The sequence below is a fragment of the Indicator indicator genome, chromosome 1, assembly GCF_027791375.1.
Source record: "Indicator indicator isolate 239-I01 chromosome 1, UM_Iind_1.1, whole genome shotgun sequence".
NCBI lineage: Eukaryota > Metazoa > Chordata > Aves > Piciformes > Indicatoridae > Indicator > Indicator indicator.
Window position 1 is genome coordinate 17,463,014 of NC_072010.1, and position 24,523 is coordinate 17,487,536.

The 24,523-nt window shown below is 39.4% G+C and overlaps 1 protein-coding gene across 1 annotated transcript in view; it reads right to left on the reverse strand.

Moving 5' to 3' along the window:
* Positions 1 to 23,948, reverse strand: part of CWF19L2 (CWF19 like cell cycle control factor 2) — a 77,412-nt gene extending 53,464 nt beyond the window's left edge. Inside the window, exons 1-8 of the mRNA XM_054384371.1 lie at positions 23,865 to 23,948; positions 14,203 to 14,313; positions 13,493 to 13,612; positions 10,833 to 10,940; positions 9,069 to 9,188; positions 7,495 to 7,588; positions 6,244 to 6,359; positions 4,007 to 4,719 (exon numbers count right to left, since the gene is read on the reverse strand). Of these exons, the coding sequence (XP_054240346.1) occupies positions 4,007 to 4,719; positions 6,244 to 6,359; positions 7,495 to 7,588; positions 9,069 to 9,188; positions 10,833 to 10,940; positions 13,493 to 13,612; positions 14,203 to 14,313; positions 23,865 to 23,948 (1,466 nt within the window). The remainder of the gene's footprint in view (positions 1 to 4,006; positions 4,720 to 6,243; positions 6,360 to 7,494; positions 7,589 to 9,068; positions 9,189 to 10,832; positions 10,941 to 13,492; positions 13,613 to 14,202; positions 14,314 to 23,864) is intronic.
* Positions 23,949 to 24,523: the final 575 nt, after the last annotated feature.

Below are 24,523 nucleotides of genomic sequence, written 5' to 3' on the forward strand. Positions count from 1 at the left end.
GTTTAGAACAATCGTTATTTTGCTTTCTTACACCCAATAGTGACTTATTTACATTCTTTCACTTTCTCTGTTCTGAACTTTGCAAGGAAAAATTAAAAAGACAGTTTCAAACCATCACAGAGATGCCCAGTCCAAAGCCCCAAAACTCAGCAGTAACATTCACATTAAATTCACCAGAAACAGAACCCTCAAAGATTAAGTTCTCACTTCTCCTTAACCTGTATTTTTCAAAGTAAGGCAGACTACTCCAGTAAAGGGAGGAAGACATATTTATTTCTTCATATTATATGTTTTTTTAAGCAGTGCCAGAGCTTGAATCGTTGTCTGAACTTTTTGACACTAGAGACATTGTTTTGATTTGCTTTTTATCTTGTGTCGATTTAAACTCTGAACCAGCCACATTACTGTGATTTTCAGCAAACGCTAGCTGGATGGACTTGTCCCCTCGGGAGATTCCTTGGACATCCAATCAGCACTTTTAATTACCCTATGTCATAACTGTTCAGAGCACTTTGATTTATAGGCTGAAGAAACTCGGTGCTTTATAAGGCATAAAACTTTAAAGGTACACTGCCAGCATAAGAGATGAGGAACTGAACTAGCAACACCTATTAATCCAAGCCTCCACATCAATGCAGATTTATTTTCTGTGACTGACAGCACCACTGAGGGAGTACATGTATTCCAAGACTTGAAATTTTAGGAAGAAAAAGAAAGCAGCAGCTCATAAATTATTCCCAACAGATAACTACCACACATATTCAAACCTGAAATGTTCCAAAAGCCAAAATTTCCTACAAAATTCTATAACTCCCTAGTGAAGAAAACAGTAAGACAGATCATATACACAGAAGCTTAAAAGAACTGAGAAATAAGTCAATAGGCAGAGGCTACATGGTTTTCCAGGCCTAAATAATCACCACTTCACTAATAAATCATCTCAGTAATCATATTGGCTAAGAAATATAATTAAAATATCAAAGAAGATGCACAATTGGGTTTAACAGCACTAAAACAGAAAACACATGCAAAAGAAAGCACCAGGTAAATAGTTTCTATGCTTAGTTCTTTTCTGAGAGGAAAAGAAAAGAATTATCTTTTCTATCACAATAATTGAATTCTTTGAGCTTGAATAAGCAAACTGCTTCCGTACACAATTCAATTTCCCCAAATTTGCAACTTTGTCCAGTTACAATTAGCATTGCACTTAATTCATGTGGTAATCAAAAGCTAAAGGTGCAGCTTTTGTACTTGCAATAAAAAGTGAATCACCGTTATTTAACACAAAAAGAAAAGTAAGGGAGTAGCTGCTTCTTTTTGTATAAAAATGAGACAATGGTATTGTTAAACTTCTACTCAATAGTTACATGCTCTGCTAGGTCTGTCTGGGATGGAGTTCACGCTCTCCATATAGCAGCCTGTATGGTGCCATGCTTTGGACGTAACTGGTGACAGCACTGATAACACACCAGTGTTCTGGCTGTTTTTCAACACTGCTTACACAGCTTCAAGTGTTTCTCTGGTTCTCCTTGTGTACCCCAAGCAAGATGGCTACAGTGGGCAAAAGGCTGGGAGGGGCACGGCCAAAACAGCTGATCCAAATGGGCCAGAAGGCTATTCCATGCAGTATAACATCACAGCAATAAAAAATGGGCAGTGCAGCCCTTCCAAAGTAGCTGCTGCTCAAACACTGGTTGAGCATCAGTCTGCTCATAGGAGGTGGTGAGTGACTGTGTTTGTATCACCTATTTTTGTCTCTTCACTTCTTAAACTATCTTTATTGATACAGGATTTTCTTCCCCTTTTGCTCTTCTGATTCCCTCTGCAGGAGGGAGAATGAGCAAGCAGCTGGATATATGCTTACCTGCTTGCTGAGGTAAACATGCAAAGCAACATCCAGCTCCACACCTTCCCCCATCCACAGAAACAAAAAACCCAAACCAAACCAAACCAAAAAACTACAAACCCACAAAAAAAAAATACACACAAAAAGCAGACAACTAAACAAAATGCTCTATTTGTATGACCTGACACCACACTGTGGAAACAAAACTGAAAATGAAGGTAGACATACTAAAGGATTTTATGCCATTTACACAGATGATTTGTGCTAATCAGTGAAATTTGTGGGGGGGTTTAAAACATATGGTATTTAAAACGAAGGAAAAGACCCCAACTATGCATAATCACACCTTTTTGTGCATGAAAAAGCTTCCTGGAGGGGTTTTTCTACATGTAATTCTGAGTGTGCATTTTCACTGTCATGGAGTCTTTGAACTGCACACAGATCCACTCTCCCAGCTCACTCAGCATTCCTCCTTACAGGAATACTTGTGTTTCCTTACGGAAACCTATGTACTACCCAAGGCAGGCAGAAAACAACTGTGGATTGTGCAGACCTTGTACCTGAGCGAAGTCATCTAAGTTTACAGAGTCTGTTTAAGTGGTAAGAACCTCAAGCACTTCAGAGCAATATCTATTTGGGCAATGTATAGAAAAACAAAGAGGATCACTAAATTCAAAAGTCTACTATGTCTCATAGATCAGAGGCTTAACGCTACAAGACCTTTCTTTCAGAGTAACCAAAACAGCTATAAAGATATATTTCTCATTTCCCAAAAAAGTAATGCCTAGGCAAATACTAAAATAAACAATAAAACAAGACATGACAAACACTTACGACTGTGACTTCCCAATAGTGCATACAAACTATTCATGCCAGAATGGGAACTATGCCTGCCTTGATGTGTATTCAAACTCATGCTTTAAAAATTAACAAGTAAATAAATAATAAATTAGATTAAGTGAACGTCATACAATCTATCTTCCTGCTATCAAAGGAAATGTAAATTTCATAGGCCCCTAATAAAGTGGAAAATATAGCATGTAAAACCTGGAAAACATACCCAACCTATACAATGCAAAGAATTGTATAACTAAGCTCCCCGTTTCTGGCTAGTCATGCAGTACTCATTTAATGAGCAACTACTTTTTACAAATACACAGAGAGGTATCTGCAAATACTACATGAAGGAATAGTTATAAATAAAATAAATACTTTAATGTATTGTTGCAAGAATCCAACAATTAAGCATTAAATTCACAACCCTGCTATAAGATTTTCTGCAAATAACTGACATAAGAAAGAAGGACTTACACTTCATCATATTCATCAAATGCTGTTTCCAACTAAAATCATCTTTCTTACATCCTATGGCCAAGAGTATTTACTTGTCCAATTTCCCCAAGCAATTAAATAACACCATCTTGACTCAAAAATACTTCTGCACATGCCTACCTCTTATTGGGAAGATCTGAAGGAAAGCATTCACAGTAATAACCACACTACTCATATCACTTGAAGAACCAGTATGCTGGTAATACAGGTGGCCTTGAGGAGAGCAAAAGCTCACTTGTCTACAACTCACTGACTTTTCCTTACTACTCTGTGTTGGCTTTTACTAAAGCAAGTCAAGCAAACTGAAATTCCAAACATGTTTGTGTTCCCTCTCCTATTTAGTTTTGCCTCCTTTTCAAAGAAAATTCACTTTTCTAATCAATACCTTCCACTGTTTTTCATATGCTACTACTTTAGCATGAGTTCACCTCATTGGTGGCAAACCTATCCCTGCTGTATCAATTAGCTGAGTTTTTAGTCAGCATTTTCGAATATTTCGAGCTTGTCTTTTATAAATTCAGTTAAGATACTGTTCTGCAGGGTTTTTACCAAGAGGCCAGTTTTACAGCAGTGTGAATGAACGTTTATAATGAAGCAGAAGATAATCTATCATTAACAATTCTCGAATATGCTGAGGAGATAGGGCAAGTATGGGCTGTTCATTACTTCTACAGCAGACCATTTTAGCCACCCCTAGGTTGGGAGGCTAGCCTCCTCCTAATTAAGGAGATCTGATCTACTACTGTCACAAAGAACATAGAGTTTCCAACATAATTTGCCATGAAAAATACAGGAAATAAAAGACAAGCAAAGATGTTTGCAAAATACCTAGAAAGTGACGGTGCACTGTCAGTTAACTTTTGTTTCTTCCCAGGTATACCACTCAGGTACTCCTGCGGTGACTTCTCTTTTTCATCACTTGAAGTTCTCTCCCAACTACTGTCATCAGTTTGTTCCCTACTACCTGATGACTTTTGATCAGACATTAATTTCTCATGGACATCCTCTGTGTGTGTTTTGGTCCACAGTGCAGTATCCTCACTAGGTTTTTGGAAACGACTGCTCAAAGAACTGTGAGCTGGCTCTTTGGAAGAGGACTGTTGCGACTTGTAGTCTCTAGATGCACTGTAAGATGATAAATCATCATCAGAGGGTTTCAGAAATTTGTGTTTCATGTTGCTTAGAGATGAACTTTTTTCCCAGCTTCGTTTTAGATCAGAGTGTTTTTCTGCTTTGGAGATGTAGTCTCTCGCTACTGAGTCTGTGCTACTGTGTCCACGTTCTTGGTCTTCTCTTGACATATCTTTTTTATAACCTTTGTCTTCTTGTGCCCATTTCTTGCCATACTTCTCTCCAGTACTGCCCCAACACATTTTCCTATCATCTTCATCTCTTGTCTCCTTTCTCATATGCTGTTCTGTCTTCTCTTTCTCGCCTTTGGAATAGTCACTTTTCTTCCATCTTCCCATTCTATCGTAATCTTTGTTTCTGGATGCAACTTTTTCAGCCTCTTCTAATCGTGACTGAAATATCTCCACTGACTGTAGGAAAGAATTTAACAGCAACAACAAAAAGTTATGATGCTTTTAAGATCATGCAGTATTGTAAAGCTCCCTACAAAGTATTACAAGAAAGGCATTATTCTGTGAAAACGAGTCACTGTGCAGAGGGCAAGGCATAAGCCATGGAGCAAAAAGAAAGACGAGTACTAGAAACGTCCCTTACAGCCCTGTCTGCTAGATGCTCTGTTGGGAAGGCTTTCTGATACTTTCTCTTGAATGATTTCTAACTTTCATCCCAAGAAGATAAAAACGCTAAAGCCTCAGAATTTGTTTCTTCCTGGCTACCTGGAGATTAGGGGCATGAGCTAAGGAGAAAGGCTTCCTCTTTCTTACTCGTTAATTTTGCATTTATGCTCACCAGATGCTCAGCTTCTACAGAATCAATGGATGTTCCCATTATAATATTTTACAGTCTAGTTAACCTCTTAACACAGGAGAGTGGGTTCAAAATCCTTAGCCTGAAACAGGCTTTGAATCCCTGTCTCCGGATTACTGGACAAATACTTCATCCGCTAGGCAATTATGAAAATGTGGACTGCCCTTCTCTCTTTTGAACTGAAATAAAAGCCACCAATTATTTTTTTTCCCTACTTCTCTCAAAATATTAAACACTGAAGCAAATCAGGCAGGGATCTCTTTCAATCACTATCTTGTACCTTCAGCAGCCAGTGTGGTTCATGCTGTTTGAGCTCCACTTTCTTGAGAAAGATACTTAAAGTAATGTTCTTTATAATCATTGAATAATTCTACCACTGCTGACCATGTTGGTTTCATCTCTCAGGAGTGACTATAATTCAATCTAAAGACAACAGTCATATCAACTTATTTAGCATTTCCACAACCAAACTAGTCTTAATAAAAATAAAAAATAAATATAAAATAAAAAACACAGAAACCCCAAATGTAACATTGTGGCAAAGATTTAACACCCTAGACCTTTGATCAATGCTTCTAAAGACAACATCATATGTAGAGAGCGAGGCCTTACAGAGTTAATACTGTTATGGCAGACTGTTTTATTAAAAATAAATCCTGAAGATTTTTAAAACCTTCAGAAGCAAGCAGCTTTCTCAATATATTGGGACTGAGTAGATCACAAGCATCCAGAAGCTCTCCAAATTACCTTAGCGTTGTTATTATTCTTCCCAACAATCATCATTATCTGTTACATGCAAGAGAACAGAATATATTTTCTGGTATACAGCATAATTTTGGAAGCACTCAGGTACTGGGATCATTTGAACCTCCTGATGTAGAAGATAAGTTGTTTTAAATGTGTTAAAGGATCCCATATAAAAAAAAATATTTGAGAAAAAAGAAAAAAACAATATATAAAAGGCTAGGTAACTAAACTCTTGATCACTTGAGAAATGCTTCAGAGGATGTTTCTTCTTGATTTCATTATGTCTTACACTACTTATTAAGTATTTGTGTCTTTACCATGAAAGTAACCATTTCCAAGCATTTATTAGTATGAAAAAAAAAGTAATTGATAATCTTTACCCCATATCTCTCAGCCACAATTTCCTCAAAATCTCGTTTCTCTCTCTCAGCCTGCTCCTTCATCCTTTGGTATGATTTTCGTAACCAGCTTAATCCAGCATCTTCTACCACTGTAACTAAAGTAGAATATAATGAGAGGTTGTAGTTTTTTTATGTCAGTAGTTATTCTTATTTAACTTTATTCTGTATGTGACCTTAAACCTTTACTTAAACTCAAACTTAGTTTAAAAAGCGAAGACGTGCCAAAAAATTTTTTTGAAAGACCACAGTAACACAATTACATGTTTTTATAAGTTAATGTTCCTGTAACACCACTGATTTAATTTAAGTTCCTTCATTTTATCGTAAAACAGAAACAAATAGTTTCCAAGACAGGAGTGCCATATGAGAAGTTGTGGGGGTGGTTTTATGAAATTAAAGAATCTTCGTATTGTTTCCATTTTCTGTGCCTATTCTTTGGCATATCCTTTACATACAAAAAAGTCCATTCTCCTCCTTAGAAAATTAATGAGTGACCATTGCTTTCCACTTGAGAAGCTAACAGAGTTCTTAACATTCAGGACACATACTCACTGATGCCTGTCACCTCTTAGAGATCACAGATCTCTGTGACTCCTAGAAGAGAAGCATGAGGCTAATGGTTTGCAGGACAGACTGTCCACAGGGAAAGGCTCCCAAACAGAAAAGCCAGGGACCCTACTGTTCCCTGTTGACAGAACACAACAACCCTTCTTATGACAAAATAAACGCTTCATGACATTATGAAAACTTTATCTAACTGCTCTTGATGGCTGTTAGATAACCCTGGGGTACAGAAAGAAATTAAAAGGTTACAGAAATAATATTTTTCACAAACTGCATCTGTAATGTACTTCATTTTTATGTGACTCAGACTTCTGTGGTTGAATATTTTAAAACTGTAATTTGTGTAATGGAATGAAAGGAACCAAATGAGATGACAATAATTTATCTTGTCTTGGTTAAATCATGCTTTCCCTTAATTAGTTCAAAATGGAGAGTTTCTGTAGAAGGTCAAACCGCTCAAGATTAAAAACCAGTGAAAATAAGTTCTACAAACCAACAGACTATGATATTAACCTGATATTCATTATCAAATTTTCATCCAAATATTACTGTATTACATGTTATTGATACCCTCTTTACATCAACATTACCAGCAACTTGTTAGCAACACAGAGACCAGAGCCTGGAGGCAGAAATCTAAGATTATTATTAAAAGTTGCTGTTTACCTTTCTTAATGGAAGTTGCTTCATCCTTCTCTGGTGGCAAACCTGTACCACCATCTTTCCAATACGGATTGAGTTCTCTCTCAGACAGCATGGCCTAAAACAGAAATTATTTTAATGTGTGCATAGCATAGGGCTTGTGGTTTCCAGAATATCTGATAAATTTTGAGAGACTTATCAAGCAGTAGAACAGCCTACCTGTAACTTGCGCTATCTAAAGACAAGTAGAAATAAGCATTCTCTGCTTGAACTTTGAGAAGACAAATTAAAAAGACAGTTTTAAACCACCACAGCATGACTCCCCATCCTCAGTCAAAGGGTCTCAAACCCTTCTTAGACAAGAGGAGTTTTACTGTTTGACTGCATTACTAGTGTAACAGGAACACTCTTCTGTGTCTGAAGCACTGCTGTTACAGGGGCTCTGAGTTCTACTTCAGTTACTGCTTTTCACCCTCAAACTAGATCACTTATTGTGATTCTGTCAACTGACTTCTCTGGAAGCAGGCAAGGAAGTCCACTGGAGAGAAGGGTTGATCAGGCATCCCAGCACTGACTGAATTTTTAATTTTTCTGTTATAGCATCAACTCATCGCCACCAATGGCATGCTGGATGTATCTACTGTATGCATTGTTTTGGATATAAAAAAAAAAGGACAGACATTCTGATGAAGAAAACACAAAAGCATAAACCTGCATGGAAAGTAAATGCTTGAGTTGGACAATCTGTAAAAGTCAAGAATACATATAAACTGTCATTAACCATATAATATATTCTGACACTAAGGATTTAAGACCTTCACAGTCCTTCAACAGCACAAAAAAAAATATTCAGCAAAAAGCTGCATTCTACATATGAACAGCATTCCAGGTCGATTTCTTTCCTAGCCACAACACAACTACCTGGAAAACCAAACAGCAACAAAAGCAACGAATGGCCTATTGTGAGACATGAAGACAACTATGTTTTCAGATCAGCTTATGCTGCATTTAAGGAGCTGAATGAACAAACAAAGCAGCCAGCCACTGTGTGCAAACAGAACTAACTTATTAGAAGAAACCCCTTCCCCAGCCAGATTCTGACCACGTAAGTGCCTGTGCAAAACTGGCATGAAAGGCACAGCAACATCTCAGAATTCTCTCATCAGAAACACACAAGCCTCAGCACCCCAGGCTTTAACACAATAATTTAGGTAAGCTTTTATCATACAAACCAATGGTGCCCCTTCCATACACAACCCACTGGAAAGAAGGCCACCAACAGTCTGTCATTGTTATTGAGCAAGTATTTCCAAAACCCTTCAAATACTACAGAACACAGCATTAATAAAACTGGCTTTCTCCCTACCTAGAAGATAGTTTCAGATCTTTTCTCCACAAGATAAGCTTATTGTATGGGACTTTCCCATCCCAAGCAGAATAAATACCTGATCAATTAAATTTAAAATCACTATCACACAATAAATCAGGCATTCATTTTAAAACTATACAAAGAGATGTATAAGAGCCAATTCATTGGTTCATTCATCACACAGAATTTAGTAACATGCAGAAAAAAAAAATACATTAGTTTCTCCTACCTGCTCAAGTTCTTGAGCTTTCTGGCGCTCCAGTGTTTTTTCTTTGTTTCTCTCACCTTTGACAGCTGCTGCTGATGTGGTTTTCAATAACATGAAGTCTAAATTCATCCATTCTTCTCTCTTTAAAATAAAGACAAAGAACTGTCATTCATATTTCCAACAAAAACATGGCTTAGGTACAAATCCAACTAGCACAGCTGACAAATGTTACTTAAAATGAACAGTACAGGCTTTATGAATGCATATTAAATACTATAATAAAAAGTAAATATTATTTTAAGAACTTCCATCTTTCAATTTTTAAAAATTCACTTACACAAACCAATTTCATGTCTTTCTGTAATTTGAGGCACATCTTCACAATGCATTTAAGACAAATAAATATGCAAACTCTACAGACTGCTTATTAGGTACTTAAATGAACACTGTACAGCTGGACTACTTCCTTTTCCTCTTGCTAATTCTGACTTTGTGACCTCTCAGTGTATAGAACATCTGCAATCATAACAGAGCACAGCTCAAATCCTGGATATCTAGGCACCAACTGCACCCTCAAATTTAACAGTTACACATCTAGGCTCTGTGAACTGTGTCCACAATAGCAGGTAGAAAATTGCATTTACAAAGCCTAAGCCCAATTGAGGACATTTTAAAAATAAGGACTACTCTCTAAAGAAAAGTAACATAGAAAAAAACTAGACATACCTACTACCTTTATACACACACAACCTGAAGCCTAAAAAAAAGGCAGATGTACACACTACAAAACAAACATCTGGAACACTCCTAGGGGTAGCATCACAACCAAAATAACAAGATTACTCTCATTCTGAAACATGTCCTGGAAGAAAAGTCTTCATATCTTCAGCAGAGCTTGAGCCTGACTTGTCAATCCAGATGGATGCTTACATCTCACACTTCCAGTTATTTAAAAACTGTATTAGACAACACACCAGTGAGTTTCACAGATGAAATGCAACGTTCCACTTCTTGGATCTCCTCTAAGGAAGAGGAGGAATTGACAATAATCTGTCTTCAAGTGATTCAATAGTATCTATGCCAACATTAGCAAGCAGCATAGATCAACAGAACTGGATGTGCATAGGACCTCTGGAGGTCATCTGGTCCAACCACCCTGCTCAAGTTGCTCAGGACCACATCTGGACAGCTTGTAAATATATCCTCTGGGTAACCTGTGCCAGTGCCTGGTCATGCCCACAGTAAAACACCATTTTCTGATGGTCAAGCTCCTGTATTTTGGTTTGTGCTCGCTGCCTCTGGTTCTGTCACTGGGGACCACCAGAAGGAGCCTAGTTCTGACTTCTCTATACAGGCTTTGAATCTGTGGTTTGGGGAATTTTGGGGGGGCTTGACTCAGGTTTTTTTTAGACTGGTCCCATGGAGGACCTAAGGTGCACTTTGAGAACCTATCATCTAATGTAGTTTAATTTACCAAGCAATAGATTTATATACTCCAAGACCTCTTCACAATGTGAGCCAAAATACAGAAAGTAGGAATGACCATGACATTCCTTTCAAAAGCACACTCTCAGACCAAAAACAGACGAGCACATATTATACAAGAAATGCTTTTAAAAATGGTTTTGCAGTATAAATTATCAACACAGATATAAGGATTTATATTTCTTTGTCTGTAAAATAGGGTTTGTTCAATACATTGCAAAAGAGCTGTCAAGAAATCTAAGCACACTTCACATTTGGTCATGCTGAATCCATTTCTGGAGCGACTATCAGACTGCTCACCTGCAGGGAAGGTTCTTCCACAGCATCTGATTGCTTGCTGACCTTCCAAGCCTTTTCTGTGTTATCTGACTGTGACACATTTGATTCAACCCATTCAACTGAAGAATCCTGAAAATGAAGTTTTATGTAAATAACTCTTTAACATACATATGTTGCTATTCTTACCAAGTATATTGATAACCAAAGTTGATCTTGATTAGCATCTCTAATATAATGCTATTATTTTAAAATACTGATAATAAAAATGGAATATTGATATTCCCAGAGGAGATTGTTCCTTCATGATCAAAACATTCCACCACACTTCATGAGCACATCACTGTATGTAAACAAGACTAAAGTTAAAAATTTCAAAATAAAACTAACAGTTGTTTTTATGCAATTACAAAAAAAAAACAAAATAAAAATCTAAATTCGTAACTAAGGGTGTTTTACATTAAAAAAAATAAAATCAATACCACAGTACAGTATCAAGCACTGTACATGCTCTCTCCTCCTGTTACCCATGTTGCCACATTTGCACTTGTAAACAGTGTACTGAGATTTTGCACTTGACGCAAATAGGACTCCATTGAACAGTTTCTTTGGTATTTAGATGAATCTGTCAGGTTTATTTTGCAAAGGTGTAAAAAAGTATCAGCCAGGACTGTATCCTAGGACTCATGGATGTGATTTGATGACTCTCATGGGAAATGTGGGATGTGTGCCTTACATTACTTCTCACATAGTTCACCTCTGATACCAGCTCCTGGAAAATAAATGTCACCACGCTCACAGTGTGAGGTTCCTTCATTCAATAAAAGAAACTCGCTGAAGAGAAAAAAAAAAAAAAAATCTACCTGACTTGCTGGGAGGATGTTCTACAGAATGCAGCCAGAAAGCAGCAGTCAGATTTCTAATTCTGTCTCTGTACTGTTTTGCCAGAGCGCCCCTCAATGTGAAGGCATCCATTTATAGATTCAAATGGAGAGATTTGAGCCTTCCTTCAGACCCACAGACACCTCTCATGTTGTTGAGAGTTTCCATGATTGAACATCCCTGGAAAATGGCAGCAGTAACTCCTGTTCAAAATGAAAGCCAAGTATTTGCACTTTTAGACACATCATTCTACCATATACTAACTACAGGAAACCTAGGAATGTTTCCATTCAATCCTAGAATAAGGGTGTGGTTTGTTTTTTTTTTTCCACAGAAATCACAGAAACATTCAGGTTGGAAAAGACCCTCAGGATCACCAATGCCAACTGATAACCCTACTCTACAGGGTTTACCCCTAAACCATATCCACAAGCAACACATCCAAACAACCCTTAAACACCTCCATGACTGGCGACTCAACCACCTTCCCGGGCAGTTCATTCCAATGCCTGACCACTCTTCCTGTGAAAAAAATTTCCTAATGTCCAGTGTCAACCTATCCAGTCGGAGCTTGAGGTCATTTGATCTTGTCCTATCACTAATTACCTGGGAGAAGAGACCAGCGCCAGCCTGAAAGGTCGTTGTAGAGAGCAATGAGGTCTCCCCTCAGCCTCCTCTTTTCCAAACTAAACAGCCCCAGCTCCTTCAGTCACTCTTCATTCTCCAGGCCCTTCATCAGCTTTGTTGCCCTCCTCTCTACTGGCTCCAGCACCTCAGTATCTCTCTTGTATTGAGGTCCCAAAACTGAACACAATACTCAAGGTGTGGCTTCACCAGAGCTGAGTACAAGTGTACAATCATCTCCCTACTCCTGCTGGAAACAGCATTTCTAATACAAGCCAGGATGCCATTGGCTTTCTTGACCACCTGGGCACACTGCTTGCTCGTCTTCAGTTTCTTGTCGATTAGAACCCCCAGGTCCCTTTCTGCAAGACAACTTTCCAGCCACACTTCCCCAAGCCTGCAGCGTTGCTTGGGGTTGTTGTGATCCAAGTGCAGGACCTGGCATTTGGCCTTGTTGAAGCTCATCCCATTAACATTGGCCCATCAATCCAATCTATCCAAGTCCCTCTACAGAGCCTCCCTCTCCTCGTGCAGATCAACACTCCCACCTGACTTGGTGTCATCTGCAAACTTACTGATGACACACTCTATGTCTTCTTCAAGGTCCTCAACAGAGATGTTAAACAGAAGTGGTCCCAACACTGAGCCCTGAGGAACACCAGTTGTGACTGGTCCCCAGTTGGATTTAACTCCATTGATCACCACTCTCTGGGCCCGCTTGCCCAGCCAGTGCTTTATCCAGCAGAGTGTGTGCACCTCCTAGCCACAAGCAGTCAGTTTGTCCACAAGAATTCTGTAGGAAATGGTGTAAAAGGCTTTTTGAAAGTCTAGGTAGACAATATCCCTAGGTAGACAGCTTTTCCCTCATCCAATAGTTGGGTCATCCTGTCATAGAAGGACATCAGGTTGGTCAGGCAGGACGTGCCCTTCACCAACCCTTGCTGACTGACCCCGATCTCCTGGTTGTCCTCTGTATTTCCTGACTAACAAACTATAAATGCCTTAGATTCTAATAAGTGAATTCAATTCAAAAGCATTCACATAACAGCATCTTTTCAATTGATTAAATACTTGGTATATTAAAAAAACAAACTGTCGTAGTTTTCCCCAACAGAAAATGTTAAGAACAAGTCTTGATTTTGCTAATGATGTGTAACCAAAGACAGTTTCTTACTTACTGAAGAACTATCAAGTAAGTCATCCCTCTTTTCAGGTTTTTGTTTCTTACTCTTCTTCTTTTCTTTCTTAGCTTTTTTTGAATGCTTATCCTTTTTCTTTTTTTTCTGCACAGAATGTTCCTGTAAGTAAATGTTTCTAAATGAATAAACCAAATCACCCACATACAAGAAAAGCAATCACAACCTAGTTACCAAACCATAATGAAAAAGGTAAAACATACATAGCTGGACATAGCTATGTTTTACTTCTACCATTCTACTGGGGTTGGAATGGGGAGGGCATGCCTCACATCCATAATTGACTTTTCCTCCTCCTCTCAATCTTTTTCACCAGAATGAAGGCACAGCTATACATAGAACATCTTCTACACTGCATTTATTTCAGTGAAATCTTCCTTGGGAATCACTGCATCAATACACATTTGTGCTTTGATGAAGTATCTATGCAGATTTCTTCCCACGGCACTACTCTCCTCTGGCAGCATTTCCTCTTCAGCATTTGGCAGAAAGTAAAGCTACAACTGAATGATAGAAATTTTCCTTCTTGTGAGTAAAAGATTATTTCCACTTTTAAAAAGCTAGTACCAAAGCATAAAGAATTCAGAAATCAAGAGGATTTTAAAGATCATCTTAAAGCCCTCAAACCCTTCTGTTCAGATGAACACGCTGTAAAGCTAATAACACAGTTCTGTAATTTACACTTTTGTCACCTTTTCCAGTTGTTCCACACGTTCGTTCACGTCAGCAAGCATCCATGTATCTTCACCCCGAAGATGCTTCAACAGCTTGTGCTTCTGCTCTTTTTCATAACTAATTTTGGCCTAAGATGAACAGAGAAGAAAAATAACCAGGTGGAGTTCAGTATCATTTAGTGACAGACAGGTCTTTGTAAGCCACACTGACACAACCAAACACAGTGTTGAGAACTGCAGTTACGAACCTATCCTTTTTCAGGTCTGCAATACAAATACAATAAAAATACTTTTGAATTACTACCCAGGGCTCCAAAAAATGCAGATGTGTTTCCTGCTACCTCTCTATGATCCAGACAGCTCCCTGGCTAACCCTGGCCAGCCTAAGACATCTAGCGATCTGGAACAACACCCTTGAAAAGTTCATGTAAAAATCACTAATTGTATTTTTAGATCCACATAGATGATGATGGCCCTTCTGTCTTAGAATTAAAATAATCTGACTAAAATAAGGTAATTAAGTATTCCACTTTCATGGACAAGTGAAGGGTAATAACCTCAGCTACACAATTCCAAAACTGTTTAGAAGCCACACTTTCACAAAAGTGAAGTTCATAACTGGACACAGATGAAACACTGGAGAAAAAGGGAGCTCGAATAGAGTCCTAGATGGGAAAAACACAATAAAAAACATACTCCAAATTTATTTGCTCAACAAGTAAACAAAAAACTTGTTGCCAATATTTAGACTAGGAAAACGACAGGCTTTCTGCATACTCCATTTCACTTTCGGTTGAGAAATACCTCCCACCCCTTCCGCAGTTCTTGGGAATATAAATCTATAAACAACTGAAATAAAGGCAAATCAAGATCAGTTTGTCAACATATCTTCATTTAATATGCTCTTTGCCTATCTACAAAGATTTAGTCTCTTACACTTCTCTATAGTAACCAGTGCATTTAATAAAATTACTATTTTCTTCACATTACTAACATTACAAATGTGCATTATTTATAGTGTTAATTTCATTTCATGCAGAGTGCAAAATTAGCCTTTATACTTTTTACTAGATCTAAGAATAAACATAAAAAACACAGGCAAGTATTTAGGTAATTGAGATACATGTTTTGAACAAAAGAGGTGGTCATCATTTTGGCTGAAATATACAAATACATATTCAGAACACAGAATGACTGGAAATCATCACTGAACTGCAGACTATTGTCTCCTGAATACTAAATGAAACAAGACTGAGCAAGATCAATCTGTAGTGGCAATACCACCAGACTGTTAAAAAGAGAGAGACAGACACAAAAGCATCAGGTGGAAGTTTGTTTCTTCTTAGACAAAGATATAAAATATAGAAGATTCTTAACAATATCTGTATGTAAAATAAAGAGAAAGCTGCCTAGAGATTTAAAACATGAAAGAAGTTGTATTTTCTCCTAAATGATCATTTTAACTTAAGACTATAGCAGCATTATCCCCAGATCTGTTCTAACCCTAAAAACTATCTAGCTCCTTCTACCATCAAATTACAATATTAATTTTTAGTCTTAGTGAAAGGTATCACAGTATATCAGAGATTGAAAGGGACCTCAAGAGATCATCAGGTCCAACCCCCCTGCTAGAGCAGGATCACATAGGGCAGTCCACACAGGAACGCATCCAGGTTGGTTTTGAAAGTCTCCAGAGAAGCACACATACATAAGTTGAAGGAGAAAAGAAAATCTGTCTACTGTATTAGCTTCAAACATTACCTTTCTACTTATAATGATGCAAGACTTACTACTACCTTATAAAATATAGAAAAGAAAGAAAAACCAGTTAAATCCCCTGTCAGACTTATCGTTCAATGCTATGAAGGCCAACTGTAATAGTTTCACATCTCAACCCAGAGGAGTTCAAGCATTTCATTCACATTAAGATTCACTAATATTTCATGATACCACAAAAAGTATCCAACAATTTATCCCTTCCCCTTTACAAATACTTACCATTAGGTACATTTTAGGCCACCAAAGAAATAAATTTTTCTTCATAAATACAGAATGCTACATTTCTCAAACAGCAATTTCAAAGTAATGCATCAATTATACAAATGACTGTGCACACTACACGTGAACACAGAGGATCACTGCAAGCACAACCTGCCAGGAAGGGCAAGCATTAATGCTACATTACATACGTTGGCAAAACCCTAAGTGAAGTTGCTCATAGTCTCCTTTGCAACAAGCACAAGGTGAAGTATAATGCTGAAAAAGCACCCTGAAAGTCCTGGTGGTAAGGTGCTATAAAAAACAATAACTACTCCCCAGCACTATGTTAGCAATGTTTGCTAAGGTGAAGAGAGCCAAACTTTGTATTCTTCAGCACAAGCAGGATAACGGGTTTTGCATTTCACAGCCCCATCTGAATGAGGAAAGAAATCAAGTTCAGAGAAAGTGCCTTCTAGTTTTCATTAGACAGGTCATTAAGGCCAGCCTGTGTGGTTGCTGTCAACAGCATCAGCTAAATGAGGATTAAAATTTGCTCCAAACAGCCTGTAATAAGACTGCAGACACAAACACCAAAAGCTGTAAAATCTGTACCATGCCACCCCGGAAAGAAGCAGAAAAGGTCAAAGAAACTGCCAATGGCCAAGGTCTAGGTCACACAACAAATGGAGGTCATTAGATGACAGTTTCTCAAATATGTCCAGAAGGATGGAGGGATGTCATCTAGGGAGACAGCCTAAAACATTTACTCCCTAGCTCACAAAAACCGTGACTAACACTTTCCTGAGGCCAACTCTATTTTCCATTCCAAGGCCAGAAGAAGAGAAAAACAAAATAAAACAAAAAAAACCCCACAACTGTGCATACCACTACAGAGGCCATGCAATTTCCCATTTTTAACTCTGGTCAACCTCTAGCTCTTCAAATGATAATCACCACCACTCAGTAGTCAACTTCTCCATCGAAAAGAAGAAAAAAATCCCTTTATCTCCAACAAGCAATCAGAAGAAACTCTACAGCACACGACCAGATCAATACTGCATGAAAAATTACCCAGCACAGAGAACTAAGCTACTCCAATGGCTACCCGCCACTGAAAGGCAGGACTACATTCCCACCATACCTCTCCTCTGTACATTTCTCCTGATCCTTTTATCCCAATTCTCTATCTGAATAACACACTTTTGCAAATGCTTAAACTACTTTTCTGCCCTCAACATTATGATTATTGTTACATCCACAAAGCCTTCCCAAGAAGAACAGCAGTGGAAACACAAGCTTCCACTGCAACTTGCCAAATCACAACAGAGTCAGAATACCTCCACCTCCTCCAGATAGTGCCATGCCAGCTGGAAATGTCAATGCCATTATTTTCACCTGCCAAAATGCATAGAAGACATGTCACTGAAATGACCACCATTTAAGCTTCTTATGTTCAAAACTCATTATGGAACAGCCACACACACAACTTAAAGAGCAGACTGCAGGAAATGCCAATCTTCCGTCAGAAACATCTGGGAGGCAGTAACTATTTCTGCTGGTACAGCTGCAGACACAACAGATAAACAGCTGCTAGCTACTACTGCTAGGAAGCTTGTAGGCAGATACTTCATGTTAGCACATCTCTACTCCTGTGAGAGAGCAAGATCTAGAGGAATAACATACAGAATAGAACAAAGAAGATACCTGTCTTCATCACTCCACTCCTAAAGTGACCTGTCTGTTAAATCAAATATATTGCTTGCAAAAATGTGTTATCATAGAAACATAAAACGATTTGGGTTGGAAAGGACCTAAAAGATAATCTAATACCAACCTCCATGCCATGGGTAGGCACATCTACTAGACCAGGCTGCACAAGGCACCATCCAACCTGGCTTTGAACGCTTCCAGGGTTGGATCCTCCACAACTTCTCTGGGCAACCTTTTCCAGTGCTTCAGCACAATTAGGGGGAAGAATTTCTTCCTAATGTCTAATCTAAATCTAGTTACTTCCAGTTTGAAACCACTACCCCTCATCCTATATGTCTTAGTAAAAAGTCCTTCTCCAGCCATTCTGTAGGCCTCCTTCAAATACTGGAAGGCTGCTATAAGACCTCATAAGATCCTTCTTTTCATCGGTCTGAACAACCCCAACCTTTCCAGCTTGTCTTCCTGGGAGAGGTGCTCCAGCCCTCTGATCATCTTTGTAGCCCTTCTCTGGACCTGCTCTACAGTTTCTTGTCCTTATTGTGTAGGGGAAGAATCATGTCTCTTGACCTGCTGGCTCATGTTGAGGTTCTCATCAACCAGAACCCCTAAGTCCTTCACATCAGGACTGCTCTCTACGCATCACATACAAAAAACAGAGTCACTCTCTGTTAAAAGACTGAAATTCTGTTGTGAAAAGCTACTGACAAGCTTATTTCCTTCCACAGAGTCTGGGATGTAACACTTCATAAAGGATTTAAAAAGAAAAGAACAAAAAGAAGATACTTAGTATTACAGCACAGAAGCAACTTCCAACAACTAACAGCTCTATAGCCCCAAAAGGGAAATGTTTTGCTATTAATTTCTAAGGAGAAATTTCTGTAATTTTCCACTGAAAAATGAAGTGCAAAATACTGTCAAAGCAGTTCATGACCTTGGCAAATACTAATCACTGCAAGAACCTAATGGTTAGACTTTTATGAGGAAATACCTGATTGAACTTCACCAGGAAAACCTGCTGATTTCCCAGCTTGTTTAGACCTCAGATAGAATGACTTCAGCTATACTGTTGCATAGTGGTTTTTTTTTAGATTTTAGATCTAAAAAATCCAAAACAAAAATAAAGCTAGAGTCTAAGTCAAAAGCATCAAACAATGTTTCTAAAGATAACGACTTGCACATCTCAATTTTTTTTCAGAAACCTAAATAAGTAAAACTAAACACATAATTTCTTGTTTGTGCAATGAACTCATTTAAAGGTGCAATTTTATTTACATTGTTTGTATATATAGCATGTTTGTCTGAGTGAAGTCTTATTTACCTACTCTCGTCTTATAAAAAACGTTAAAAAATAATAATCAAGAGAAACTTGTCATCTCTCAGTAATCCATAAGAATTAAATGACTCGATTTTCTGCACAAGGAATGGTCAAATCACATCACCCTCAGAGACCAAAGAATGAAAGACTCCAATTTCACATACAGAAAAAAAACAACCAAGTTAACAGAAGAGCAACCATGAAGTACAGAAATATTGTGTCATAGCACAGGATACAAGAATAATTCAAAATTGAATTATTGCTAGTTTTTAACAAACAAAAAAAATGTGCTCATGTCTGGAAAAAGTACACATCCCTGCACTTACAAAACATCTGTCAGATTATTTTCTCTTTCTAAACTTGCGAACTAAAACAGTAGCGTCATGAACTGTCTCACTTATCAAAACACCATGCTATTTCTGGAGTATAATATCAATTTGCTTGTCAACACTTAATTATTTGATTACCAAGCATTATCATAAACATTACCAGCTGCTAGGTTTTACCAATGCAGCTGGGAAAACAGACTACACAAATAAAAGCATACATTTCCAAAATTTAAAAGAAATCTCAACTAGTGGGGTGATATTTCTTCAAAAGAAGTGGAAGTTCATAACCACCAAAAAGGAAACAATAAAGTAATGTTACCAAAAATCAACTAGAAGCAATTCTGCTGCTTGCTTTAAAAGGCACTAAGGAAATCTATTTCTATAACTGTTCCAAAATGTACTATATATTTAATCTCCTGATGATTATGGATATGGAATCTGCAAGAGTGATTTGGGGAGGATTACTTCCAAGGAGATAGAGAAAATTCTCTTGACTCTTCACACTGTCCTAACTATCAAGAATCAGAGCTTAAGAACTCCCTTTACCCTTGACCCACATCAACTTAACTAGGATAAAATGCTTATTATACTCTTTTGCTAGCATAGTCTAAAATTGTGGTACAGAAAAGGTAGCAGGGGAACTACTAACCTTCAACACGTCTACTCCTTTTAGATCTTACTGCAAGGAAAACAAATAGTCCAAGGACATACACATGATGATGAAGACAGTAATTCCACAAGCAACAGCAATGATAAATATCTGATCATTACTGTACATTTCAGTGCTACCCTATCCACTCAAGAGAATCCCTGAAAGTTATGAGTCTGACTTAGCTTTAGGCTGCTCAGAAGTCAAAAGATTACACCTTGGAAAAATAACAGACTTTAGAATGTGCCCTTTGCCCTTTCAGTAAGGAGATGAAAAGTCATGGTTGGAAGTACAAATATTGGAAATTCCAGCAGGAGTAGGGAAGTGATCATGCCACTGTACTTGGCCCTGGTGAAGCCACAGCTTGAGCACTGCATTCAGTTCTGCATGCCACAGTACAAGAAAGATATTGAGGTCTTGCAGCATGTCCAGAGAACAGCAAGGCTGGAGAGGGGATTGGAGGGCATGTTATATAAGGAGCCAATGAGGGAACTGGGGTTCTTTAGTCTGAAGAAAGAGAAGGCTAAGGGGAGATCTTACTGCTCCCTACAACTACCTCAAAGGCTGTAGTAAGGCCAGTGTTGGTCACTTTTCCCAAGTAATTAACAACAGGACAAGAGGAAATGGGTTTAAGATGTGCCAGGGAAGGTTTAGATTGGATATTAGGAAAAATTTCTTGACTGAAAGAGTGGTGAGGCTGCCCAGAGAGGCAGTGGAGTCACCATCCCTGGAGGTGTTCAAGAAACGTGTAGATGTTGTGCTTCAGGATATGGTTTAGTGGTCATGACAGTTCAGTTACGGTTGGACTCAAAGGTTTTTTCCAACCTTTATGATTCCATGAAATAGGAAAGCATAACTGCTGATTAGCATCCATGTCTAAAACATACATTGCAACGTAGTGGAGGTCCAGCTGTCCACGTTTGTGACAGGATCAAAAAAAAGAAATGGTGGTTGGGGCCAGGTGTGGCCCTGGCATTCCTTTTGTCTTGTGCATCACAGCAGTTACCTATTCCAGGACACAACTTCTCCCCTCACCACCACCCCCCCACCATCCCCCACCCCCTCAACCCCCACCTTCCAAAGTTGATTTTTCCCAGCAGAAGACATCAAGTCTGAAAAGCCCATCAAGAAACGTTTGTGCAACAAAAAGCCCACTTGGTGATATGGCTACAGTCCCACCCCCACACTTTACACAGCAGAAAACCAGGTATAAATAATAGCCCTTCTTGGAACCCAACATGTGGAAAAAATTCAACAACAAAGCCCTAGAGACACATCGACAGGCTTTATCCTTGTCCTGCCCAGATGGGTTTCTCTTTTGGTAAGCTGCAACCTCTGTGCTACTGCATGTATTTTCTTAAAGCTGTACAGTGATTTCTGCAGTTAAGTTCCTATCACCAGCAATTGTAAAGAATCTGTATTGCACATGTAAATAAACCATGTTATTTGTGCATCTGACTGCTGAAATGCAGCTGGACCTACATCAAACAGGGCTGTTTGTACACCTAGTGTGGGACCTATAATCATGGGAAATTGTGATGGTTATTTGTGCACCCAACCTCTCCCTGTGAAGGGAACCAAACCTACAGCAAAACTGGACTGTTAGTGTGTCTGGTGTCAGACCTATTACAATCACCCCTATGAAGAGGTAAGTCCAAGCACACCTAGCCCCTCTGGTCTCTGAGGACTTGGCTAGAAGGCAAAGGGATTAATCTCTTACTAAATTTACGCCCCACTTCACACAACAGTCATACTGCAAAAGTTTCTCAATGGCCACACAGAGACCAAGCACCTCTAATGATTAAATATGTTAGAAAACAATGTCATTGTCTCAAGACCTCTTCCTACACTCCACAAAAAAGCAGACTTGTAAAAAACAGTGCCTAGTATTTCACCAATTATACTCATTCTTGCTTCCCTGTATCAAATTTCTCAGCACCCTGTAAGTCTCAAAATCAAGACTCTAATCTAGAATCCCAACTGAAAAATGTACAATAAAGACCAGGGAATCTGACAAAAGTAGATATAGGGTTAAGCCCAAAGTGAGACATCTTCAAAATAGACTTGTATCCTCCAGCAATTTGAGGTTCAGCAGTTTTTCAGTCAATAACTTTCAAAGTAAATTTTTACCTTTAGGGTATCCTTGTCTGGAAGTGTCAGTATTTGCAACGTGCTATACTAAAGGCCCTACAAGTTCTCTGTGCATCTCCTGAGAGTTCATTTCTTTTGTCTGCTCCAAGCTGGCTACCTGCAAATCACTTAATAGGATCTAGTTGTTGCATCGAAATAAACAGTAGATAGAAATTCTCTATTCCCTGCTCTGTATCACTTATGATTTTATAGATCTCTCTCATAATAACTTTTTTCAGCCTACATTTTTTGCATGTCAAACCCTTGGACAGATGGTACCAAGATCATCTCCAACACCTTTCTTCAAGACTATTCAGTTCTCCTTGTGATGCAGGGACCCGGATTGGACACCCTATTTGATATTATACAGAAATCAGTAAGATGCCTATGTAACCACTTATTTGTTCTTTGATCCTTTCTCAGTAACTTCAAACACTTGATTAGTTGTTGTCTGAGCAATAATGCAGCATCTTTCTAGAGCTATTTACTCCCCAGCTGTTAGTCTTGCATGGTAAAAAGTCAACTCTGAGCCAACTGTTATACACAGAAAATCAGAATTGCCTTCCTGCATGATCATAGAAACACAGAACCACAGAATGGTTTGGGTTGGAAGGGACCTTAAAGACTATCTACTTCTAACCCCTCTGCTATTGCTCAAGGCCCCATCCAATCGGGCTTTGAATACTTCCAGGGTTAGACCCTCCACAGCTTCTCTGGGCAACTCACTCCAGTGTCTCACAACACATATGGGGAAAAATTTCTTCCTAATGTCCAATCTAAATCTAGCTTCTTCCAGTTTGAAGCCATTACTCATTGTCCTACTACTACATGTTTTTAACAAAGTCCTTCTCCAGCTTTCTTGCAGGCCCCCTTCAAATACTGAAAGGCTCCAGTAAAGTCTACCCAGATCCTTCACTTCACCAGTCTGAACAACCCCAATCCTCCCACCCTGTCCTCATGCGAGAGATGCTCCAGACTTCTGATCATCTTTGCAGCTCCCCTCAGGACCTGCTCCAATAGTTCCCCATCCTTCTTGTGTTGGGGATGCCAGTGACAAGGAAGAGGAGTTGCCTTTTATGTGTCGTTTAAAAAAGGCTGAGTGCTGGGACTGTTTAGCCTAAAGAAGGCCAGGAAGTGAAGGTAGTGTCGTCTTATCAATGTACACAAATATCTGAAGAGGAAGCATAACGAAGACTAGCTCTTTCCAAAGGTGTAAGCACAGAAACACACAGTAAGTGAAATATCAAACGAATCAATACCGCTACAAGTGGCAAAACGCACGAGCTCAGGTGGCTGTCACTCAAATCTAAGTTCCCGGTTGCTTTCTGACACTGCTGGTACGGCAGCTCGACTTCCCTCGGGGCTCTCCCCAAGGCGACCCCTCCTCTAACTGCCGCTTGTCGGGCCTGTGAGCAGGAGGCCGCGGCTAGGGCTGCCCTCAGAAGAGCACAGATCCTGCCAAAGACAAGACTGCTCCGGCACCTGGCCTCCAGCCGAGAAGGGGCTAAATGGTCCCCAGAGAAAGGCTGGACTGGACTGGGCCGAGCCGAGCCGAGCCGAGCCCCACCTGCGCCAGCAGCGCCTCCCGCTCCCGCTGCCGCTGCTCCTTGCGCGCCGCCAAGCTCCGCTCGCTCTCAAACCCGGACGCCATCGCCGCTTTCACCCGGAAACCAAAACTGCGCAGACAGCGCGCAGCAGCTCTGCCGTACGGCGAGGAAGGGGCACTGTCGTAAACGGCGTCCCTGGCAACAACGGGCGGGGCCGGGGCCGGGGCCGGGGCGGGCGCCTCCGACACTGCTTTGTAAAATGCACTTATTGGAACGGACCTCTAGAGGTCATGTAGTCGAAGCTCTCCGCAGTGAGCAGGGACATTCCCAACTCGATCAGGTTGCTCAGAGCCCCCATCAAGCCTGATTTTTAATGTCTCCAGAGATGGGGCCTCAACCACATCCCTGGGCAACTGGTGTTCCAGTGTTCCACCACCCTCATAGCAAAGAACTTCCTCGTGTCCACCCTAAAGCTACTCTTCTCTAGTTTAAAACCGTTGCTTCTTGTCTTAGCGCTACATGTCCTCCTTGTAAACAGTTCTTCCCCAGCTTTTCTATAGGTCTCCTTCAGGTATTTGAAGGCTATTATAAGGCTTCCCCAGAGACTTCTCCAGGCTGAACAGATCCAACTCTCTCAGCCTGTGCTTGTAGGAGAGGTGGTCCACTCCTCTGACCACTT